The sequence below is a fragment of the Stegostoma tigrinum genome, chromosome 39 (assembly GCF_030684315.1).
Source record: "Stegostoma tigrinum isolate sSteTig4 chromosome 39, sSteTig4.hap1, whole genome shotgun sequence".
Taxonomy (NCBI): domain Eukaryota; kingdom Metazoa; phylum Chordata; class Chondrichthyes; order Orectolobiformes; family Stegostomatidae; genus Stegostoma; species Stegostoma tigrinum.
Window position 1 is genome coordinate 16831880 of NC_081392.1, and position 20066 is coordinate 16851945.

Consider the following 20066-nt stretch of genomic DNA (forward strand, 5'->3'; position numbering starts at 1 on the left):
CAGTTTGTGTTTCGGTGAAAAAATCACCATGCTGAAACTGAAAGAAAAATAACCTATCAAGCTAATTTCAGTTTGGTGTATAACTTGTACAGCAACATCAGCATGGACTGTTGGCAGGATTTGAATTCATTGGATTAAAGAAGAATTGTGCCTATCTTTTTAAAATTATGAGTGGCTCTGGACATAAAACAGCTATTAGGGGTGGCACGGTGGCTCAGTGGTTCATACTGCTGCCTCACAGCGCCAGGGACCTTGCTTTCAATTCCAGCCTCAGGTGACTGTGTGGAGCTTGCACATTCTCCCCGTGTTTGCTTGGGTGTCCTCAGGGTGCCCCAGTTTCCTCCCATAGTCCACAGATTAGGTGGATTGGCCATGTTAAATTGCCTGTAGTGTTCAGGGATATGTAGATTAGGTGCATTACAGGGGGGGATGGTTCTGAGTGGGATGTTCTGAGGGTCGGTGTGGACTTGTTGGGCTGAAAGGCCTGTTTCCACACTGTAGGGATCTATGATCTATGAATTCCAGTAAGTGGATTGGAAACATGCAATGAGGGTTCATGGTAGGTGCCAATGCCCTTAGACATGGGGTATATGTGGCCAGTGCCCATTGTGTGCTCTGAGATGTTGGTGCTTGGTGCCCGACGTGGAGTTCATTTGGTCAGCTGAATTTGCCAGCTGCTTACTCTGTTTTCTTTGTCGACTTTTCCCAATGTCAAGCTTGTTTGGTGAATTTGGTGAGATGGCAGTGTGAAAATCACCGAGTCAAATTGGGCTGCTAGCAAGGCATTTGTCAATAATGAGCATCAATTGGAAACTCGCTGCTCTCTGGCAAGAATCTTGTCATATCACTTGTGAAAAGCTTAAAAGGTGGAGATCAACATTGAGATACTCCACACTTGTCACTGAATTCTGCCACACACCCAACCATAGCCCATATCACTCAGACCTCTCAGATTCCACCCATTGAGAGACACTGGAGTAACAGTGAGTCACTGATGTTGGATGATGATACTATTTGTCTTCTAGAGGGATTTAAACAAAAGAAGAAAATATTAATTGGATACATGCTGTTAGAGGTTACTATTCTCATTATATGAAATTGTATTTTAAAAAGGACTTGGTAAATGGAGATGCTGTAGTGGGAGCAATGAAACAGATTCAGTTCCTTTCATAGGAATTTATTTTGAGAAACAACTTGGCAGGTTCAAGAATGTCAGCCTCTCTAAAGGAGGTGCAACTGCCAGTGGAAGTAGAAGCAACTGAACTAATACAGGTAGAAAATCCTCGATTGCTTTTTGACTAGATCTCAGGTCCATGTAACTAGGCAGGAAGAGGAGTGATGATGCTTACCCTGAATGTGCGGATATTTCGCCAAGATCTGGATAGCCCATCGCAGCGTTGTACTAGACGTTTCAGTTCCAGCCAGGAATAAATTCAGTGTTGTCATCAGCAAGTTCCTGTCATTGAATTCTGAATCAAGGTTGTGTTTCTCCTGAAACAAAACAATATCTACTTGTAAAAACATTAAAGCTCCTTATATTCTGTACAATCATTTATTTACAAAATCAGTTCCCAAATAACTTTATTTAGTCAAAGATAGCTTCAATGTAGTGAGGTTTTGTTCATCAGATCAATTCTAAAGAAATCATTAATTTTCAAGGAAGGAGATACAAGTGTTGTACAATTATGAAAAAGAAACTACTCCCAGTACCTCATCCATCTTGATGAGGAAGCTGTCGATATAATCCCTGGAGAAATCCTTCTGCAAACTTTCTTTGTGACTTTGAATATTTTTATTCAAAAATGCACACAAATCTGATATATTTTGGAAGATCTTTTTGTGAGGCCCAGGCAGAAGGTCCATGATCTTTGGGAAGTTATTGTACAACTGCAAAGCAAACCAATTATCAAAACATCAACAGTCAAACCAATTATCATTCTCAGAATAGTAGTTCTGACATATGCTACTGAGAAGAAATCGAAAAGGATATAGAGAGACAGCTGTTCCTGGCCAGAGGAAGTGAGAAAGGATTTTCTGTCGGAGAACAGGTGTATTACAGGATTTTACAATCATGAAGAGAATAGATAGGATTGCAATTAGCTTGGATAATAAACATGGAACTAGAGGGCACCAGTATAAAATTCACATGGCTAAGTAAGGCTAGATATTAAAGGAAACTTCACCAACAACTCAAACTCAGTTCTCTTTCTCCACCTAAACAGGATGCTGGTCATGCAGGAGAGAGACCCAGTGAAGACAGACGATTTGAGGGCACATTTACAAAGCAAATGCATGATCCTGCTGGGAGCCTAAATTGGACGTTATAAAACATTGAGTATCATTGCTTATTTTTTAATGGAGACCAGGATGGAGAAACACCAAGTGGTATGAGAGGGAATTTCTTCTAGAGTATCCCAGTGGACTGAAATTGACTGCTTTGACTCAGGGTTGAATGGCCATGTTTGATTGATGCCAATGGCCGATTCTGGACATGAAGCAGGAAACTAATGCCAATTAGTGCTCTGCTTATGATGTCAACAGAAAGTTCGATTCTCTTAATGCATCCTTATAGAATTCTGTTTACATTACCATCAATTTTATTGCATTGTTGCAAGTACCTAGTTCGTGGTTTGTGTATTTTAGACTATACCTTTCAATTTAGAAATGTAGCTGTAGGGTTGTCAACTAAAAAATGTCAGGAAGGAAAAAAAAGAGAACAATAAAACAGCAGATGGACTTACTTATCTGGAGACGTGGAACCAGATTTACACCCTCAAGGTGGACAGCAGAAGTCAGAGAGTTTCCAGCTCAGACTACCCACCTTGAGAGAAAATATCTGCATGAACTTCTTGGGGGTTGGGGGGATGTGTGTAGGCTGCAGTCAGGCCAGCCAACTTTGAAAGACATTTGCAGGCAGCTACAGTAAGTGTCAGTAACTGTCAGCAGCAATAAAAATTGAAAATGCCTTCTAAACCTTACCCCTCACAGGCCCTCAACCTCAGGCCTCTTTTCATCCCCCATTAAACCAAACTATGTCTTCACAAATAACCCCTATGACCCCATGCCAGACTATGCCTCTCCTCCCCTTCAAACTAAATAACTTCAAAGTTGATGGATCTTGAGAGAATTCTTGAGGAAAGTAAGCGGTAAATCTGAATGCATAACATGAACCATTCCATGTTAATTTTTTTTTGTTTAATTCTTTCACAGTAGATGCAATGAAGTACTGTTTCCTTGCTGAAATTTTGTGGTACAGTTCTATCAACTGAAACAAGAGATTTCGATTTCTTTTTAAATGTTCGCGGTCCCTAACTGGATTGTAACATTTCCACCATCGCCTGGTAGACCACCTGAAGTAGTTCTCAGCTTTAAGTGAAGGAGTTCTCGATACTGGTTTTAAATTTACTTCTCGTTAATTGTCCTCTACTACTGCTTATCTGCCTTAAGTTGAATTAATATTCTGAGCTGCCCCAAGATGATAACCATCTAATGTGCTTTATTTATTCATTAATTCACGGGATGACAGCATCACTAGATAGGCCAATATTTATTGCCCATTCCTAATTGCCCAGAGGGCAGTTAAGGGTCAACTACATTGTAGTGGACCTGGAGTCATATGTAGGCCAGACCAGGTAAGAATGGCAGTTTCCTTCCCTAAAAGGACATTAGTGAACCAGATGGGTTTTTCTGACTATCGATGCTGATTCATGGTCATCATTAGACTCTAGCTGAGTCTCTGGGTTAACAATCCAGTGATAATACCAAGAGGCCATTGCCTCCACTGTAGATCTCAGTCTAATCACAATTTTGTCATGGTACTACCCCATTTTTCTTGACTTCATTCTCTTCTCCCCCACTCTCAATCTTGACCATGCTTGTACCAGTCTTTTTATGTAGTATCCAACACTAGGATGGACCTGACCAGTTAATTTACATCTATCAATTTGAATGTATCACTTGTATTCCAAATTTGCAATTGATCTAATCCTTTTTTTTAAATCTTGAGGTTGATCCTCTTTCTCATTCAGCATCATCTAAAAATCTTGACCAGTTTAGAGTTAGGAATAAGGTAACAAGAGGATACCATTTAGCCCACAGCCTATTCCATTTGTTCTTTGATCTAACTGCAAATAACTTATCTTTGCACCATAAATCTTAACAGTATTGTTTAACAGATATCTATCACCTATAGATTTAAACTAACAATTGACGCAGCATTGACTTCATTTTGGAGAAAAGAGTTCCAAAGATCTACCACACTTTGCATGTAGAAACATTTGTTAATACAATCCTGAAAGATCTGGCTGTAATTTTTGGGCTATGTCCCATAACCCTAGATTGTGTAGTCAGTAGAAATTGGTTTCTTGCCATCTACTCTGTCAGCCCTTTAACATCTCTAAACACAACTCTAAAAATCCTCAAAATTTAACCTTTGGAGCCAGTTATCATTTTAGTAAATTCACACTGCTCTCTAGCCAAGGCCAATATATATTACTTAAAGAATGATTAACTGACTTGTTCACCTAGTGAAGTTTAATCAGGGCTATGTATAACTATAGTGTCACTTTCGACCTTCTTGTATTTTTGTTCTCTATAAAGGCCAGCATTCCATTAGCCTTCTTGATTTTTGTTTTTGTTTATGCTTGTCCTGAACATTTTAATGACTTACGTACAGAGTTTCAGTAACACCGTGACCTGGAAGAAAAAAGTAGTACCTGTACCCAAGGGCTACTTAAAATGTGGCCATTTTCTGCAATCATTTCCAGTAGTGAGAGAAAGTCCTTATCTCCATATTCGAACCGTTCTCCAAAGACAATAGAACAGATGATATTTGATGCTGCACATCTCATCAGAAAATCTGGACTAAATGGGCTCTCTGATATATGAGAAAGCTCAGTTAGAAAGGTATAAAGTGTTGCACAAGCAAGCCAGATGCAGACAAACATTTTATGTACATTATAAATTTCAAGACGAAATTTATCTCTCCCTGGTGTGATGAGAGTGATGGTAAGAATGATGGGGAAACACTGTAAAAATGAAAGAAAAAGGTAGATTCTTAATAAAGAAAATAATCATGATTTTCCCCTCATGTTTGAAATGGAGACTTCAGAATCTCAGTGCTAACTACCTTATTTCTATGCATTTGCATGTCATTAAAATGCAGCTCACCCCATTGTATGCTGCGTTCTCTGCTGAGAAATTTAGACCAGGTAAATTCCCAACAGGTAAGTCAGGGCAGGTACCTGGCAGCTGCAGCTGGACTAATGTTTGTCCAGGACATTGTTCAGAAGAAGCAGGTGCACAATGTCCTTGCATTCTCCATGGCCACCACGGCCACCTCAACCCTTCATCCAAACAAATCCACATTGGTGCACCACCTGCCTCACCACATCATGCCTGCTTGTATACCAACTCAGATACCATTCAGCCCTTCACTGCTTTACTTTGGAGGACAAGGACACCTGTGATTTGCATTGCTTCTGCCAGGTCCCTTTGCTGGCAGGAAATGACTTGAAACAACATGGGATCCTTTTGCACTTGCATTGACACAAGTATCCTATGGCTCTTAGCATGCTTCCTGAGTACTCACTCACTTTAGTGCTTACTTGGATGCTACCAACCTCTGTCCACTTCAATCTGCTTTCTTACTGCACATTGATATCAGCACTGACTTACAGTCTTCCAATCCCTGTGTGGGGTCACATTGCTTTCCTGGCACACAAGGTCATTAATGCTCATTTATAGCCTGCCAGCCTCTGTGGGTTGCACAGCTTTTTAATGCACAGGGAGTTTGTAAGGAAGGGAGGACTGAACAATCAATCAGTCAGGGGGTGGACATGTCACTGTCACAATGCCTAAGTCGATGTCAGACTTCCAGCAGGGTCTAGCAGTTTATGTGGCAAACACACTGCAGGTAATTGAAGCAATGACAGTGTGTGAAAGTCAAAGGGGAGCAAACTACAGTGAGGTGAAGAGGGACTACAGTGCCATCAGATTTAAGGTTCATGCAAGAATACCACAGGAACTGGTCCACAGTCAGGTAGAACTTGATCCTACTCAAATCCAGTCATTTGTCTCCTGGCAAACAGAATTGGACCATGGTCAACCCAGTAGGTTAAATCCAGTTGGGGATTACGAATAGATCAGGCAGGGTGTTGTTGATTTGTCAGTCCTGGGGATGGGCTGTAGTCAAAATCAGTCTGGGGAGTAGGCTGTGTTCAGTTACGGATGTTTGGTCAATAGTGGTTGGGGATTATTAGTGAAGTCCATTGAATATTGGGGAAAGCAAGCAACTGAAGTCTAAATATGGGCATTGTTGTTCCTGGTCTCTTGAGGAATAGTCACTTTCGTAAGGAGTAATTTTAGATAGCTCCAGAACTGGAAGTTAATGTGTCCACGTGACATCAACTGGCATGCATGAATCCTCCAAACAGCTGCATGAGGGAACATCGCCTGCTTCACTCTCACGGTCACTCCATAATATCTCTGTCATTCAGCTATGGTAGCAAAATTGGTGAAAATATAGAGAAAATCTAATCGCCAGTTCACTCATTTATTAATGTTCTACTAATAGCATAGCTCCCTTGTTGACACTCAGTATGGTCAATACTTCCTCATTCTTTTAACTTTTCCATACCAGGATGTAAGTCTGAAGAGTGAACAGCAGATGCTCTGATAAATAATCAAGTCATCTCCGAAACTGTAGATCGTCAGCCAGATTTCATGTGGCCATTTAAAAAATTGGGTATTTCTTAATAATCCCAAACTATTCATGGGTAGAGTGCCTTGAATCTTCATCAATGGGGCCTTTGTAACAAGTAACATTTCTAAGGACAAAATGCAAATCAGTTCCCACATCATTGAATCATGTCCACTCTTCTGAGTACCTGATGACACGACCCAGTTGGGAAAGTACACTGATACTTGAGTCCCAATATTCCCAGGATCTTCACATAAGTTAAAGAGTTAGTCAAGTTACTCAAAGTCCCTGATTTTACTGTCTGATAAACTTAGGTTAACAGATAACACCGACCAGTTTTCTATACTTACTACCATTTCTGTTTATTTTTAACTTCAGGAAAACAAAATATGTATCATCAAATTAAATTCTACCTTCTTAAACCTCTACATGCGGACAGATAGACAAATCAAAAAGTGGGCATGATGGGTGGAGAAAAAGCACTCTCCTTTCCTAGTCTTTTGAGTTCTTTACTGCAGAGAGCGGGCAGTTGACACATTAATTGTTCAGTTTCTCAGTCACTGATTAGAGGCACCAGCCTATATGCAAACAGTGTGTGAGCATAGTGAGTTATCTTCCAATCCTTTGCTACATTTCCGCAGGGAGAGAGACAGATGCTACCCATTAAGAATCTGCAGTCTTTTTACTCCTATTCTATTCACACACAGACTATCCACCAGCCCAGGAGCTGATCAAAGTAGTGTCATCATGCTGAGTATTCCCAACCCACACAAACTCGTCCTGATTGAAAACGATCAATAAACTGTCTCTGGACATAGTTGCCTTAAACACATGTCCACAGTGCCAATGAGTCCCACAATTCTCCCCAACAATTTGGACAAAACAACAGTGTCAATACAACTCACAATGAGCTCCAGTAACATGTTCTAAAACTGCAACATCTTCCACGATTTCCTTAGCGTAGCGCAGTATAGTTTTTCCATTTTGGTTCACAGTCCAAAAGTAAAAAAAAAATTAAATGGGTTCTTCAAACTGATGTCCTCTACAGTTTGCTCATCGGTGATGACTGTGCTCCGAGGTGACTGGAATTAGACATCAACTCTGCTTTTTTAAATTAAAGTTTTTCGTATCTCAAGACACATGTAGCTCTTAGACTACCAGAGATTGTATTCTAAATGAATTATCCAACAGGGCAAAATTAACTTTTGGACAGAAGTCATCATGTCAAGCCCTACCTTACACATCCAACTGCTGTTCCTTCCCACTCCTGCCTGGCAGTGATCCTCATGCATCCCCAGTTTGGAGCTTGAAAAAATACAAATCTATGTCTATTTATTGATGATAATGCATTTGCACAACAGTCAAACCTTTTTTATTTCCGAAAGTTTTAACCAGGAACTGTGCTTCTTCCTGAATCCGCTCTTCAATGCTTTTTCTCCCCATTCCAAAATTCCTCAAGGTGCTAAGAGAGAATCTCCTAAGATTTTTCCATCTTTCCCCACTACTGGCGATAACTCCTGCAAAAGAGATATTAATGAGTGTGAAAAACTGCTATGCTGAATTTTCAACTGTGTCAAATGTGCTTAATATTTTCAATTTCCTTTCTCCACTTTTCCACAGCTGCCAACTATACATAATTCATATGGTCATTCTTCTAGGTGGAACAACAGAAATACTGTAAACTCTACAAATATTAAATAAAAACAAATGGAAATAGTCGGCAGTTTTGCAGTGGCTATGGAGAGAGAAACATGAACAGTTAGAAATGTCATAGGTTCTATGCAAGTTAAAAATCACAGGGTTAAGGTAGGCAGTTGAATGAAAGTGAAAGTCTGTGATGGGCGGAAAGGAAAGCAACATTGAATATCGGAAATATTTATGGTACAAAACTAAATACAGTGGAACAAGTAAGAGATGTATCTCAGGGTCTAAGGTCAGGATCCTGAATTGCTGTCATCAAAATGCAAAGTAAAAGGACATCAGAGACAAAACAGGAGGAAATAACATGAAGAGAAAAAGCTAACAAAGTGTGAGGCTGGATGAACACAGCAGGCCAAGCAGCATCTCAGGAGCACAAAAGCTGACATTTTGGGCCTAGACCCTTCATCAGAGAGGGGGATGGGGAGAGGGAACTGGAATAAATAGGGAGAGAGGGGGAGGCGGACCGAAGATGGAGAGAAAACAAGATAGGTGGAGAGGAGAGTATAGGTGAGGAGGTAGAGAGGGGATAGGTCAGTCCAGGGAAGACGGACAGGTCAAGGAGGTGGGATGAGGTTAGTAGGTAGGAAATGGAGGTGCGGCTTGAGGTGGGAGGAAGGGATGGGTGAGAGGAAGAATGGGTTAGGGAAGCAGAGACAGGCTGGCCTGGTTTTGGGATGCACTGGGGGGGAAGGGACGAGTTGGGCTGGTTTTGTGATGCAGTGGGGGGAGGAGGGGAAGAACTGGGCTGGTTTTGGGATGCAGTGGGGGAAGGGGAGATTTTGAAGCTTGTGAAGTCCACATTGATGCCATTGGGCTGCAGGGTTCCCAAGCGGAATATGAGCTGCTGTTCCTGCAACCTTTGGGTGGTATCATTGTGGCACTGCAGGAGGCCCATGATGGACATGTTGTCTGAGGAATGGGTGGGGGAGTTGAAATGGTTTGCGACTGGGAGGTGCAGTTGTTTATTGCGAACCGAGCGGGGGTGTTCTGCAAAGCGGTCCCCAAGCCTCCGCTTGGTTTCCCCAACGTAGAGGAAGCAACACCGGGTGCAATGGATACAATATACCACATTGGCAGATGTGCAGGTGAACATCTGCTTGATGTGGAAGGTCATCTTGGGGGCTGGGATAGGGATGAGGTGTGGGGGCAAGTGTAGCACTTCCTGCGGTTGTAGGGGAAGGTGCTGGGTGTGGTGGGGTTGGAGGGGAGTGTGGAGCGGACAAGGGAGTCGCAGAGAGAGTGGTCTCTCCAGAAGGCAGACATGGGTGGGGATGGAAAAATAGCTTGGGTGGTGGGGTCGGATTGTAGATGGCGGAAGTGTCGGAGGATGATACGTTGTATCCGGAGGTTGGTGGGGTGGTATGTGAGAACGAGGGAGATCCTCTGGGGGCGGTTGCGGCGGGGGCGGGGTGTGAGGGATGTGTTGCGGGAAATGCGGGAGACATGGTCAAGGGCGTTCTCGACCACTGCGGGGGGAATGTTGTGGTCCTTGAAGAACGTAGACATCTGGGATGTGTGGGAGTGGAATGCCTCATCCTGGGAGCAGATGCGGCGGAGGTGGAGGAATTGGGAATAGGGGATGGAATTTTTGCAGGAGGGTGGGTGGGAGGAGGTGTATTCTAGGTAGCTGTGGGAGTCAGTGGGCTTGAAATAGACATCAGTTCCTAGTTGGTTACCTGAGATGGAGACTGACAGGTCCAGGAAGGTGAGGAACGTGTTGGAGATGGCCCAGGTGAACTTGAGGTTGGGGTGGAAGGTGTTGGTGAAGTGGATGAACTGTTCGAGCTCCTCTGGGGAGCAAGAGGCGGCGTTGATGCAGTCATCAATGTAACGGAGGAAGAGGTGGGGTTTGGGGCCTGTGTAGGTGCAGAAGAGGGACTGTTCCACGTAACCTACAAAGAGGCAGGCATAGCTTGGGCCCATGCAGGTACCCATGGCCACCCTCTTTGTCTGTAGGAAGTGGGAGGAATCGAAAGAGAAGTTGTTGAGGGTGAGGACGAGTTCGGCTCGGCGGATGAGGGTGTCAGTGGAGGGGGATTGGTCAGAGGCCTGTGGGACAGGAAGAAGCAGAGGGCCTTGAGGCCATCTGCATGAGGAATACGGGTGTATAGGGACTGGACATCCATGGTGAAAATGAGGTGTTGTGGGATAGGGAATTGGAAGTCCTGGAGGAGGTGGAGGGCGTGGGTGGTGTCACGGACGTAGGTGGGGAGTTCTTGGACCAAAGGGGAGAAAATGCAGTCCAGATAGGTGGAGATGAGTTTGGTGGAGCAGGAACAGGCTGAGACAATGGGTCGAACAGGGCAGGCAGGTTTGTGGATTTTGGGAAGGAGATAGAAACGGGCTGTGCAGGGTTGGGGAACAATGAGGTTGGAGGCTGTGAGTGGGAGGTCCCCTGAGGTGATAAAGTCATGGATGGTATTGGAGATGATGGTTTGGTGCTTGGAGGTGGGGTCATGATCAAGGGGGCGGTAGGAGGAGGTGTCGGAGAGTTGGCGTTTGGCCTCGGCGATGTAGAGGTCAGTGCGCCATACTACCACTGCGCCACCCTTGTCTGCGGGTTTGATGGTGAGGTTGGGGTTGGAGCGGAGAGAGCAGAGGGCTGCCCGTTCTGTGGGGGAGAGGTTGGAGTGGGTGAGAAGGGTGGAGAGGTTGAGGCGGTTGATGTCTTGACGGCAGATGGAGATGAAGAGGTCGAGGGAGGGTAGGAGGCCTGGGGGTGGTGTCCAGGAGGAGGACTTGTGTTGGAGGCGGGTGAAGGGGTCAGTGGTGGGAGGGTTAGGCTCCCGGTTAAAGAAGAAGCATGGAGGCGAAGGTGGCGGAAAAACTGCTTGATGTCCAAACGCGACTGGTATTCCTTGATGTGTGGGTGGAGGGGGACAAAGGTGAGCCCCTTGCTTAGGACTGACCATTTGTCCTCAGTCACTGGGAGGTCTGCGGGGATGGTGAAGATGCGGCACCCAAGCTATTATTCCATCCCCACCCTTGTCTGCTTTCCGGAGAGACCACTCTCTCCGCGACTCCCTTGTTCGCTCCACACTCCCTCCAACCTCACCACACCCAGCACCTTCCCCTACAATCGCAGGAAGTGTTACACTTGCCCCCACACCTCCTCCCTCACCCCTATCCCAGGCCCCAAGAAGACCTTCCACATCAAGCAGATGTTCACCTGCACATCTGCCAATGTGGTATATTGTATCCATTGCACCCAGTGTGGCTTCCTCTACGTTGGGGAAACCAAGCGGAGGCTTGGGGACCGCTTTGCAGAACACCCCCGCTCGGTTCGCAATAAACAACTGCACCTCCCAGTCGCGAACCATTTCAACTCCCCCACCCATTCCTCAGACGACATGTCCATCATGAGCCTCCTGCAGTGCTACAATGATGCCACCCGAAGGTTGCAGGAACAGCAGCTCATATTCCGCTTGGGAACCCTGCAGCCCAATGGCATCAAAGTGGACTTCACAAGCTTCAAAATCTCCCCTTCCCCCACTGCATCCCAAAACCAGCCCAGTTCTTCCCCTCCTCCCCCCACTGCATCACAAAACCAGCCCAGCTCGTCCCCTCCCCCCCCAGTGCATCCCAAAACCAGCCCAGCCTGTCTCTGCTTCCCTAACCTGATCTTCCTCTCACCCATCCCTTCCTCCCACCTCAAGCCGCACCTCCATTTCCCACCTACTAACCTCATCCCGCCTCCTTGACCTGTCCATCTTCCCTGGACTGACCTATCCCCTCCGTACCTCCCCACCTATACTCTCCTCTCTACCTATCTTGTTTTCTCTCCATCTTCGGTCCATCTCCCCCCCTCCCTATTTATTCCAGTTCCCTCTCCCCATCCCCCTCTCTGATGAAGGATCTAGGCCCGAAACGTCAGCTTTTGTGCTCCTGAGATGCTGCTGGGCCTGCTGTGTTCATCCAGCTTCACACTTTGTTATCTTGGATTCTCCAGCATCTGCAGTTCCCATTATCTCGAAGAGAAAAAGCTGTTGGACTCAATCTTGGACCTAGAAGGCTGTGTAGAGTTAGCGAGTTTTGAGAAGATTTGTAGTTCAGGTTGAGGCCCTGGATGTGAGTTTGCTTGCTGAGCTGGAAGGTTAGTTTTCAGACGTTTCGTCACCATTCTAGGTGATAAATAGGATAAACAGATAAATAGAAAGCGGGACATAACACCAGCGCTTCACCAGAGGCTCACTGATGATGTTACCTAGAATGGTGACAAAACGTCTGAAAACGAACCTTCCAGCTCAGCGAGCAAACTCACATCCAGTTGTGTAGAGTGTCCAGTCTAAAGGATGAAGTGCTGCTATTCAAACCTGTAGACATTTGTTGTTGGCCCATTTGTGATCTCATCTTGACCTAATGTGATACTTAGTCAGTTCTGAGGGAATTGTGCATTGTCAAAGTGTTGTCCTGCTGAAGAGGTATCAAATCAAGGTGCCAACTCCCATTTTGCATTCAAATTAATTCTGGGTTTGTTCTCAACTAACATCACCAGAAATGCAATAACTTCCTTCATGGCAAAGTACAAAACTGGTAGCATTGAGAGAGAATGGCACTAAACTTGCCAACTTGGTTCAATTGGTAATATACTTGTCTCCAAGTCAGAAGACTGTAGATGCAAATCTCTCAACAGAATTTCAGTGTACAATCTAGAATGACACTTCAGTGCAATGCAGTGAGAATTCTGTCTTCAGGCGCAGTAGAGAGTCAGGATGTTAAACCCAGGTAAATCTGAATGTGAAAAGCCTATTGAATTATTTGAAATGCAGTGGTATCCTGGCCAGTTTGAATCCATTAACCATCTCTAAAAGCAGATTACCTGATCATTTATGCCAATGCTCTTTGGCTGCCATGTATGCTTTAATAGCAGTGAATACATACATTGGTTAGGATTTTCAGGAAGTAGAAGCGGAAAAAGATGTTTTGTTAAAGCAAATGTTAAATTCCTTTGTTAAAAGCAGAAAATTCAGCTTTTATTTATTGAAACAAAAGTATTAGCACTATCACTGAATGAATAAGAGAGGAGTTAAAGTAAATTACTTTTAAAAAAGAGAAGTGTATGAATATACAGGGAAAGGTTAGGGAAGTGAGGTACATCGAGTTGACAATCTAGTAGCGACAACAGCTCAATGGCCAAAATGGCCTCATTGCCTGCTCTGCTCCACCCACCGACCCGCACACTACGGCCCACACCACCGCCACCCCCCCACCCCAAATTCCAAATACTCAAATTTTACGAGACCAAAAGCAGTGGCAGTTAGAGAATAAAAAGCATTCTCACCATAGCCTCCTGACACTTTGTGGAGGACTGGGAGAGGGTACCTACTGCTGAAGTCATGCCCACGCTCAATCAACGCCTCTTTAATAGTCTCAAAACCACACAGCACCACTGCAGGGTAGGTACCGATCCAGATGGTGAACACAGGGCCATATTGCTCACTCAGCTGTTAGGACATGATAAATAAACAATGGCTGTTAAAGAAAGATGCAGTATCCTGCACAATATCAAAGTATCTATTAACTCCACAATCAAATAACTACTTGAAAGTAGAATCAAAGTTGCCATAGTCCCAGAAGACATTAGAGGTGCTCTCTCATTTTAGAGAGAGAGAGAGAAAGAGTGATACAGTTGGCTGGTGTGTGGTTTAAGCTGAGGGTCACCACACCTCAGTTAAAGGATGAAGTTGAGAAGATGGGACCTTGATGGAAATCTTAGTCAGTGGATGGGACACGACTCAGTAAAGTGTTTATTCAGAAAATAGTCTATTTAAATAGAACACTGTAACAAACAGCCTCCAATGTCTATATAGACAGGCTATACCAATTTAGTGGCAACTCATGCCCTCCACACATTCCTCCATCCCTTATTCCCTTATCCTTTGCCCTTAGCTACTCCAGTGTCAACCACAGACACACACCAGAAGCTGTGCAGGTATTAAATAAAATAATTTTAAAGTAATTATTGCAGACTTCATTAAATAAGGGAAATTCTATTCATGAAAAACCCATCCAAAATATCTAAATGTCCTCAAGCAATTAATCCCTTATAAAGGCAAATGTTTATATTCATAACCTAAATCAAAAAGAGCTAATACTTCAATAATCTTACTTAGGTGTTAATTAAACCTATTTTACTGATAATAGGTTGTGGAAAACAACCAAGCAGCAAGACGGCTACAAAGATGATGCATAGGGTTGTCACCAAATGTCTTTGAAAACTGCTGGAACAATTTCTTTCCCATCTCACTGACAGGCAAACAGTTTTTAACATTTTGTAGGGCAGTGTTGTTAAATCAACAACTTAATGGAGCTATATACTTTAACTGCCCATATGAGTATGTATATCTCCATTATAAAGTCCTGGATTAAATGCAAGTTTGAGGCAGTCCCTGGAGCAAAATTTGGGGAAAATTCACACACTGAGTTTAAATGCCTCAGCTGATTCATAATTGATGCTTATGCACATCTTCCCCACTTGCCATCTTGCCCCCAGCAGCAAAAATAGGATCTGCTGGAAATTGTAGTGGGAATTCTGTATATGGGACCCGTCTATCACTTTTAAGGGTCTGTCCCATCTGCACGAAGTCAATTTGTCAACGACAGTATTGAGTTTCATTGTCTCTTACATTAGAAGATCATCAACATTAACTAAACAAGTTTAATAGTTTTAAAATGGATGAGACCACAGGGCAGCTGGACTCTATAGATTTGTACATAGGATGAGCCAAAGAGAAAGGACAGAAAACGTTAGGTGAAATCAAAAAGTCATTTTCATTATTTACTCACTTAAAAGAATAGAAGTTTACCTTACCTTGATGAGAGATTTGTGGGGTGATTTTAGATTCACATGGAATGAGTTACCAAGTAGTGGGAGAGCAGGAGGACCTGGGGGAAGCCTACCTTTCTGCAGTTTTTGCCTTTGAAGGAGCCATACAATAAACAAAATAATTAACAAGGCAAAAAGCAGAGTCTTTTCTGGCTCACTTAAATCCATGTTGTCAGTTTAAGGAATGCAAAGAGTTTCCAGGAGCAGCAAAAAGGCTGTGGTCTGGCTTCAACACGGAGCACTGTTTGCAGGGTAGGGTGGTGGAAGAGAAAATAACTTTCACTTGATTAAAGCAGAGAAGAAAATGGCAAAGCAACACTTCTATTATAATAAAAACCTGCCAGAACAGCAAATCTTTCTACACTTGGTTTATTTGTGGAGAATTAAAGACTTGAAAAAGGCATGCATTTACAGCTCCTTTGACAAACCTGAATTGCTTTATAGCCAGTGAAAGCATTATGTTTTGATGTTGTAATATAGGTCTTAGTGCATGTCCTTGATTAAGCAAGAGAACAATTGGTTGAGGGATTTTAGCTGCAGGTTGCCAGAGGTCATTGCTCTTTACATTCCTGATATTGTAATCTGAAGTCAATCCACGCAGATCAGAGCCAGGAGCTGAGTCATCCTATGTGTTGACATATTCACCCACTTCATTTCATCCGTTGTAAGTGGCTACTGTATGATCCCAGGTAATGGTAGTACTAGACTAATCAGATCCCAGAATGAAACCTGGCTTGGCAAATGGAGTGGCACAGTGGTTAGCATTGCTGCCTTACAACACCAGGGTCCTGGGTTCGATTCCACCCTCGGAGAGACTGTCTGTGTTGAAATTGTACATTCTCACATGTTTGCGTGGGTTTCCTTCAGATGCTCCAGTTCCCTCCCACTATCCCAGCAACATCAGCATGGACTGTTGGCAGGATTTGAATTCATTGGATTAAAGAAGAATTGTGCCTATCTTTTTAAAATTATGAGTGGCTCTGGACATAAAACAGCTATTAGGGGTGGCACGGTGGCTCAGTGGTACGCAGTGCTGCCTCACAGCACCAGGGACCTTGCTTTCAATTCCAGCCTCGGGTAACTGTGTGGAGCTTGCACATTCTCCCTGTGTCTGCTTGGGTTTCCTCAGGGTGCTCCAGTTTCCTCCCACAGTCCAAAGATGTGCAGATTAGGTGGATTGGCCATGTTAAATTGCCCGTAGTGTTCTGGGATATGTAGATTAGGTGCATTACAGGGGGGATGGTTCTGAGTGGGATGTTCTGAGGGTCGGTGTGGACTTGTTGGACGGAAAGGCCTGTTTCCACACTGTAGGGATCTATGATCTATGATTTATGATCCAAAGATGTGCAGGATATGTGGACTGCCCATACTAAATTGTCCCACAAGGGGTCCAGTGATGTTTAGGTTGGGTGGGTTAGTGGAAATGCAAGAGGAATGAGTCAGGGTGGGATACTCTTCAGAGGGGTGGCATGGATTTGTTGGGCCGAGTAGCCCATTTCCACACTGTAGGGATTATATGATCTATATTTAATTTTTACGCTTAGTTAACAAGGTGGTTCATCACTGAAACATTTTCAACATGAGGTTGTGGATGATTTTGAATAACTAAAGTTTATTACATAAAAGAAGAAACAAACAAACAAAGCTACATCTGAAGACAGAAACATCTAAAACAGTGGGCAGAAATTTACCAAAAAAACCCACTAAATGTAAATTTTAGGGAGTTTCATGGAACATTTTTGGGGCGGCATGGTGGGTCAGTGGCTAGCACTGCAGCCTCACAGCGCCAGGGACCCAAGTTCGATTCCAGCCTCGGGTAACTGTCTGTGTGGAGTTGGCACATTCTCCCCGTGTCTGCGTGGGTTTCCTCCGGGTGCTCCGGTTCCCTCCCCCAGTCCAAAGATGTGCAGGCTAGGTGGATTGGCCTTGCTAAATTGCCCATAGTGTTCAGAGGTGTGTGGGTTATAGGGGGATGGGTCTGGGTGGGATGCTTCAAGGGGCGGTGTGGACCTGTTGGGCCAAAGGGCCTGTTTCCACACTGTAAGTAATCCAATCTAATCTAATAATTTCTCTCTGCAAACTCTAGTGGGTTATTTTGAGAGGACTATTAAACAAAAGCAGGGATGTACTTCTGAGCCTTTACAAAGCTGTGATCAGACCACATTTAGAGTATTGTAAGAAATTTTGGGCCCCATACCTCAAGTGGGTTCAAAGGAGGTTCACGAGAATGACTACAAGAATGAAAGACTTTACGTATGAGGAATGGGTCTATATTTGGCGGAGGTTAGAAAGACAAGGGAGGATCTAAGTGAAACTTACAGAAAACTGAACTGCCAGGACAGAGTGGATGTTGGGAAGATGTTTCCATTAGCTGGAGAGATTAGGACCCAAGGACACAGATTTAGAGAAAAGGGGAGACCCTTTAGAATGGAGATAAGGAGGAACTTCTTCAGCCAGAGAGTGGTGAATCTATGGAATTCATCACTACAACAGGCTGTGGAAGCCAGGTCATTGAACACAGAGATAGATAAGTTCTTGATTGCCAGGGGGATCAAGGGTTACAGGCGAAAGCGGGAGAATGGGGTTGAGAAACTTATCAGCTAAGATTGAATGCTGGAGGGGACTCGAGGGGCTGAATGGCCTAATTTCTGCTTCTATATCTTATGGTCTATTTCATGCAATCCTCCACTCTCACCTCATAATGGATGCACCATACCTCTATGCCTCAGTATTCCTGCCATTTTGTGCTGACCAGTGGCAGAAGTGTTCATCATTGCTGGGACATTCCAGGATTTCTGCCATTGGTGCCATATTTAAAACCCAGCTGCGCACAAAGTCAATTACGGCCAGCCATGAACTGCCCTTCACAGTACACGTAGTGAAAGGAAACTAAAACACAGTTTCCGAGGGCACGATGACGGCACAAGTCACACTTCTTTAGAAACAGAAACTCACATTCATAAACATATGCTACTTTATATCACCAATTGTCTGATCAACAATGATTGTAACAGGACCTATAAGAATGGAGCTACACAAACTATCTGTGCTCAGTGTCATGCCATTAGTTATTATCAATCAACGTAAAAACCCACCTGCTTCATTAATATCCTTTAGAAAAGCAAACCTGTCATCCTTACCAGGTGTGGTCCTACATGTGAATCCAGATTCACAGCAAAGGTAGTTGACTCTTAACTGCCCTCTAAAATGGCCCTAGTAAGTGATTCATTTCTGCTTTGAATTGAAACAATGTACAAGGTATGGGGAAAAGGCAGAGGAATGGTACTAAACCTTAATGTCCATTTGGTGCAAAAACAGAAAATATTGGGAAAACTCAGCAGCATCTGTGGAGAGAAAGCAGAGTTAACGTTTCAGGTCCAGTGACGACGCTTCAGAATTGCTCCTGGCCAGTTCTACATTCAACCCTCCACACAGAGTCAGTCATTCAGCACAGAAACAGACCTTTTAGTACAACTCAAATGCACCGACCAGACATCCCTAGTCCCATTTTCCAGTGTTTGGCCCACAACTGTCTAAACCCTTCCTATTCATGTACCAAACCAGATGCCTTTTAATGTTGTAATTGTAACTGCCTCCACCCCTTTCTCTGGTAGCTCATTCTATACATGCACTATCCTCTGTGTGAGAAAGTTATCCTTTGGATACCCCCTTTTAAATCCTATCCCTCTCACCTTAAACCTATACCCTCTAATTTTGGACTCCCCCACCCTAAGAAAAATCCTTGGCTATTCACTCTATCCATGCCCCTCATGGTTTTATAAACCTCTTTAATGTCACCCCTCAAAATCCAAGGAAAAATGCCCCGACTATTCAGTTTCTCCTGCTGACAACATCCTTGTAAATCTTTACTGCACCATCTCAAGTTTAACAATATCCTTCCTATAGAAGGGCAACCAGAATTGTACACAATATTCTAAAAGTGGCCTCACCAATGTCCTGCGCAGCCACAACATGACATCCCAACTCCTATACTCAATGTTCTGATCAACGAAGGCAAGTGTGTCGCATTCCTGAAGAAGGGTCCACACCCCAAACATCAGCTTCCCTTCTCCTTTGATGCTCCCTGGCCTGCTGTGTTCATCCAGCTGTACACTTTGTTATCTCAGATTCTCCAGCATCGGCAGTTCCTACTATCTCAACGCATGTCAAATGTCTTCTTCACCCCTCTGTCTACCTACGGCTCCACTTTTGAGGAACTGTGAACCTGCAGCCTTACGACTCTTGGTTTGGCAACACACCCCAGAGCCCTACCATTAACTGTATAAGTCCTGTTTTGATTTGCCTTACCGAAGTATACTTCTGCATCCTAACTCCTGCTGTATTCCTTTTATCCGTCTCCCCCTGTGTTCTCCATTTACATTGTGTCCCAGTCAATGTTAAGCCAGAATGCCCACGATGTTTTCAACCCTTAGACAAACTTCCTTCTCAATATATGCACATCACTGATTTTTAAATTCTCAACCAAACCTTCAAACTTTCCCAGCTGCCCTTTCCATTCAGCCCTACAATTGCCACTCCTCAAATTCTTTTTATTCATTGACGAAAATGGGCATTATTGTTCTGAAGATAGTCAAGAGTCAACTATATTGCTGTGGGTCTGAAGTCACATGAAGGCTAAACCAGGCAACGACAGCAGATTTCCTTTTGAAAAGGACTATAATGAACCAGTTAGGCTTTTAGACAAAATCATACTGAAGAAGGGTCACTGCAACCGAAACAATAACTCTGCTTCTCTCTTCACAGACACCGCACAACCTGCTGTGTTTCTTCAGCAATTTCTGTTTTCGTTTCTGATTTCCAGCATCTGCAGTTTTTTAG

At 43.8% G+C, this 20066-nt stretch overlaps 2 protein-coding genes across 2 annotated transcripts in view; one reads left to right on the forward strand and one right to left on the reverse strand.

Annotated features, from left to right (window-relative positions):
- Positions 1-4958, forward strand: part of alkbh6 (alkB homolog 6) — a 72088-nt gene extending 67130 nt beyond the window's left edge. Inside the window, exon 8 of the mRNA XM_048522512.2 lies at positions 2223-4958. The gene's annotated coding sequence lies outside the window, so the exon portion shown is untranslated. The remainder of the gene's footprint in view (positions 1-2222) is intronic.
- Positions 1-15690, reverse strand: part of LOC125447788 (cytochrome P450 2C42-like) — a 29177-nt gene extending 13487 nt beyond the window's left edge. The window contains exons 1-6 of the mRNA XM_048522506.2: positions 15213-15690; positions 13683-13845; positions 8068-8217; positions 4716-4876; positions 1711-1887; positions 1350-1491 (exon numbers count right to left, since the gene is read on the reverse strand). Coding sequence (XP_048378463.2) covers positions 1350-1491; positions 1711-1887; positions 4716-4876; positions 8068-8217; positions 13683-13845; positions 15213-15395 — 976 coding nt within the window. The 5' untranslated portion in view covers positions 15396-15690. The remainder of the gene's footprint in view (positions 1-1349; positions 1492-1710; positions 1888-4715; positions 4877-8067; positions 8218-13682; positions 13846-15212) is intronic.
- Positions 15691-20066: the final 4376 nt, after the last annotated feature.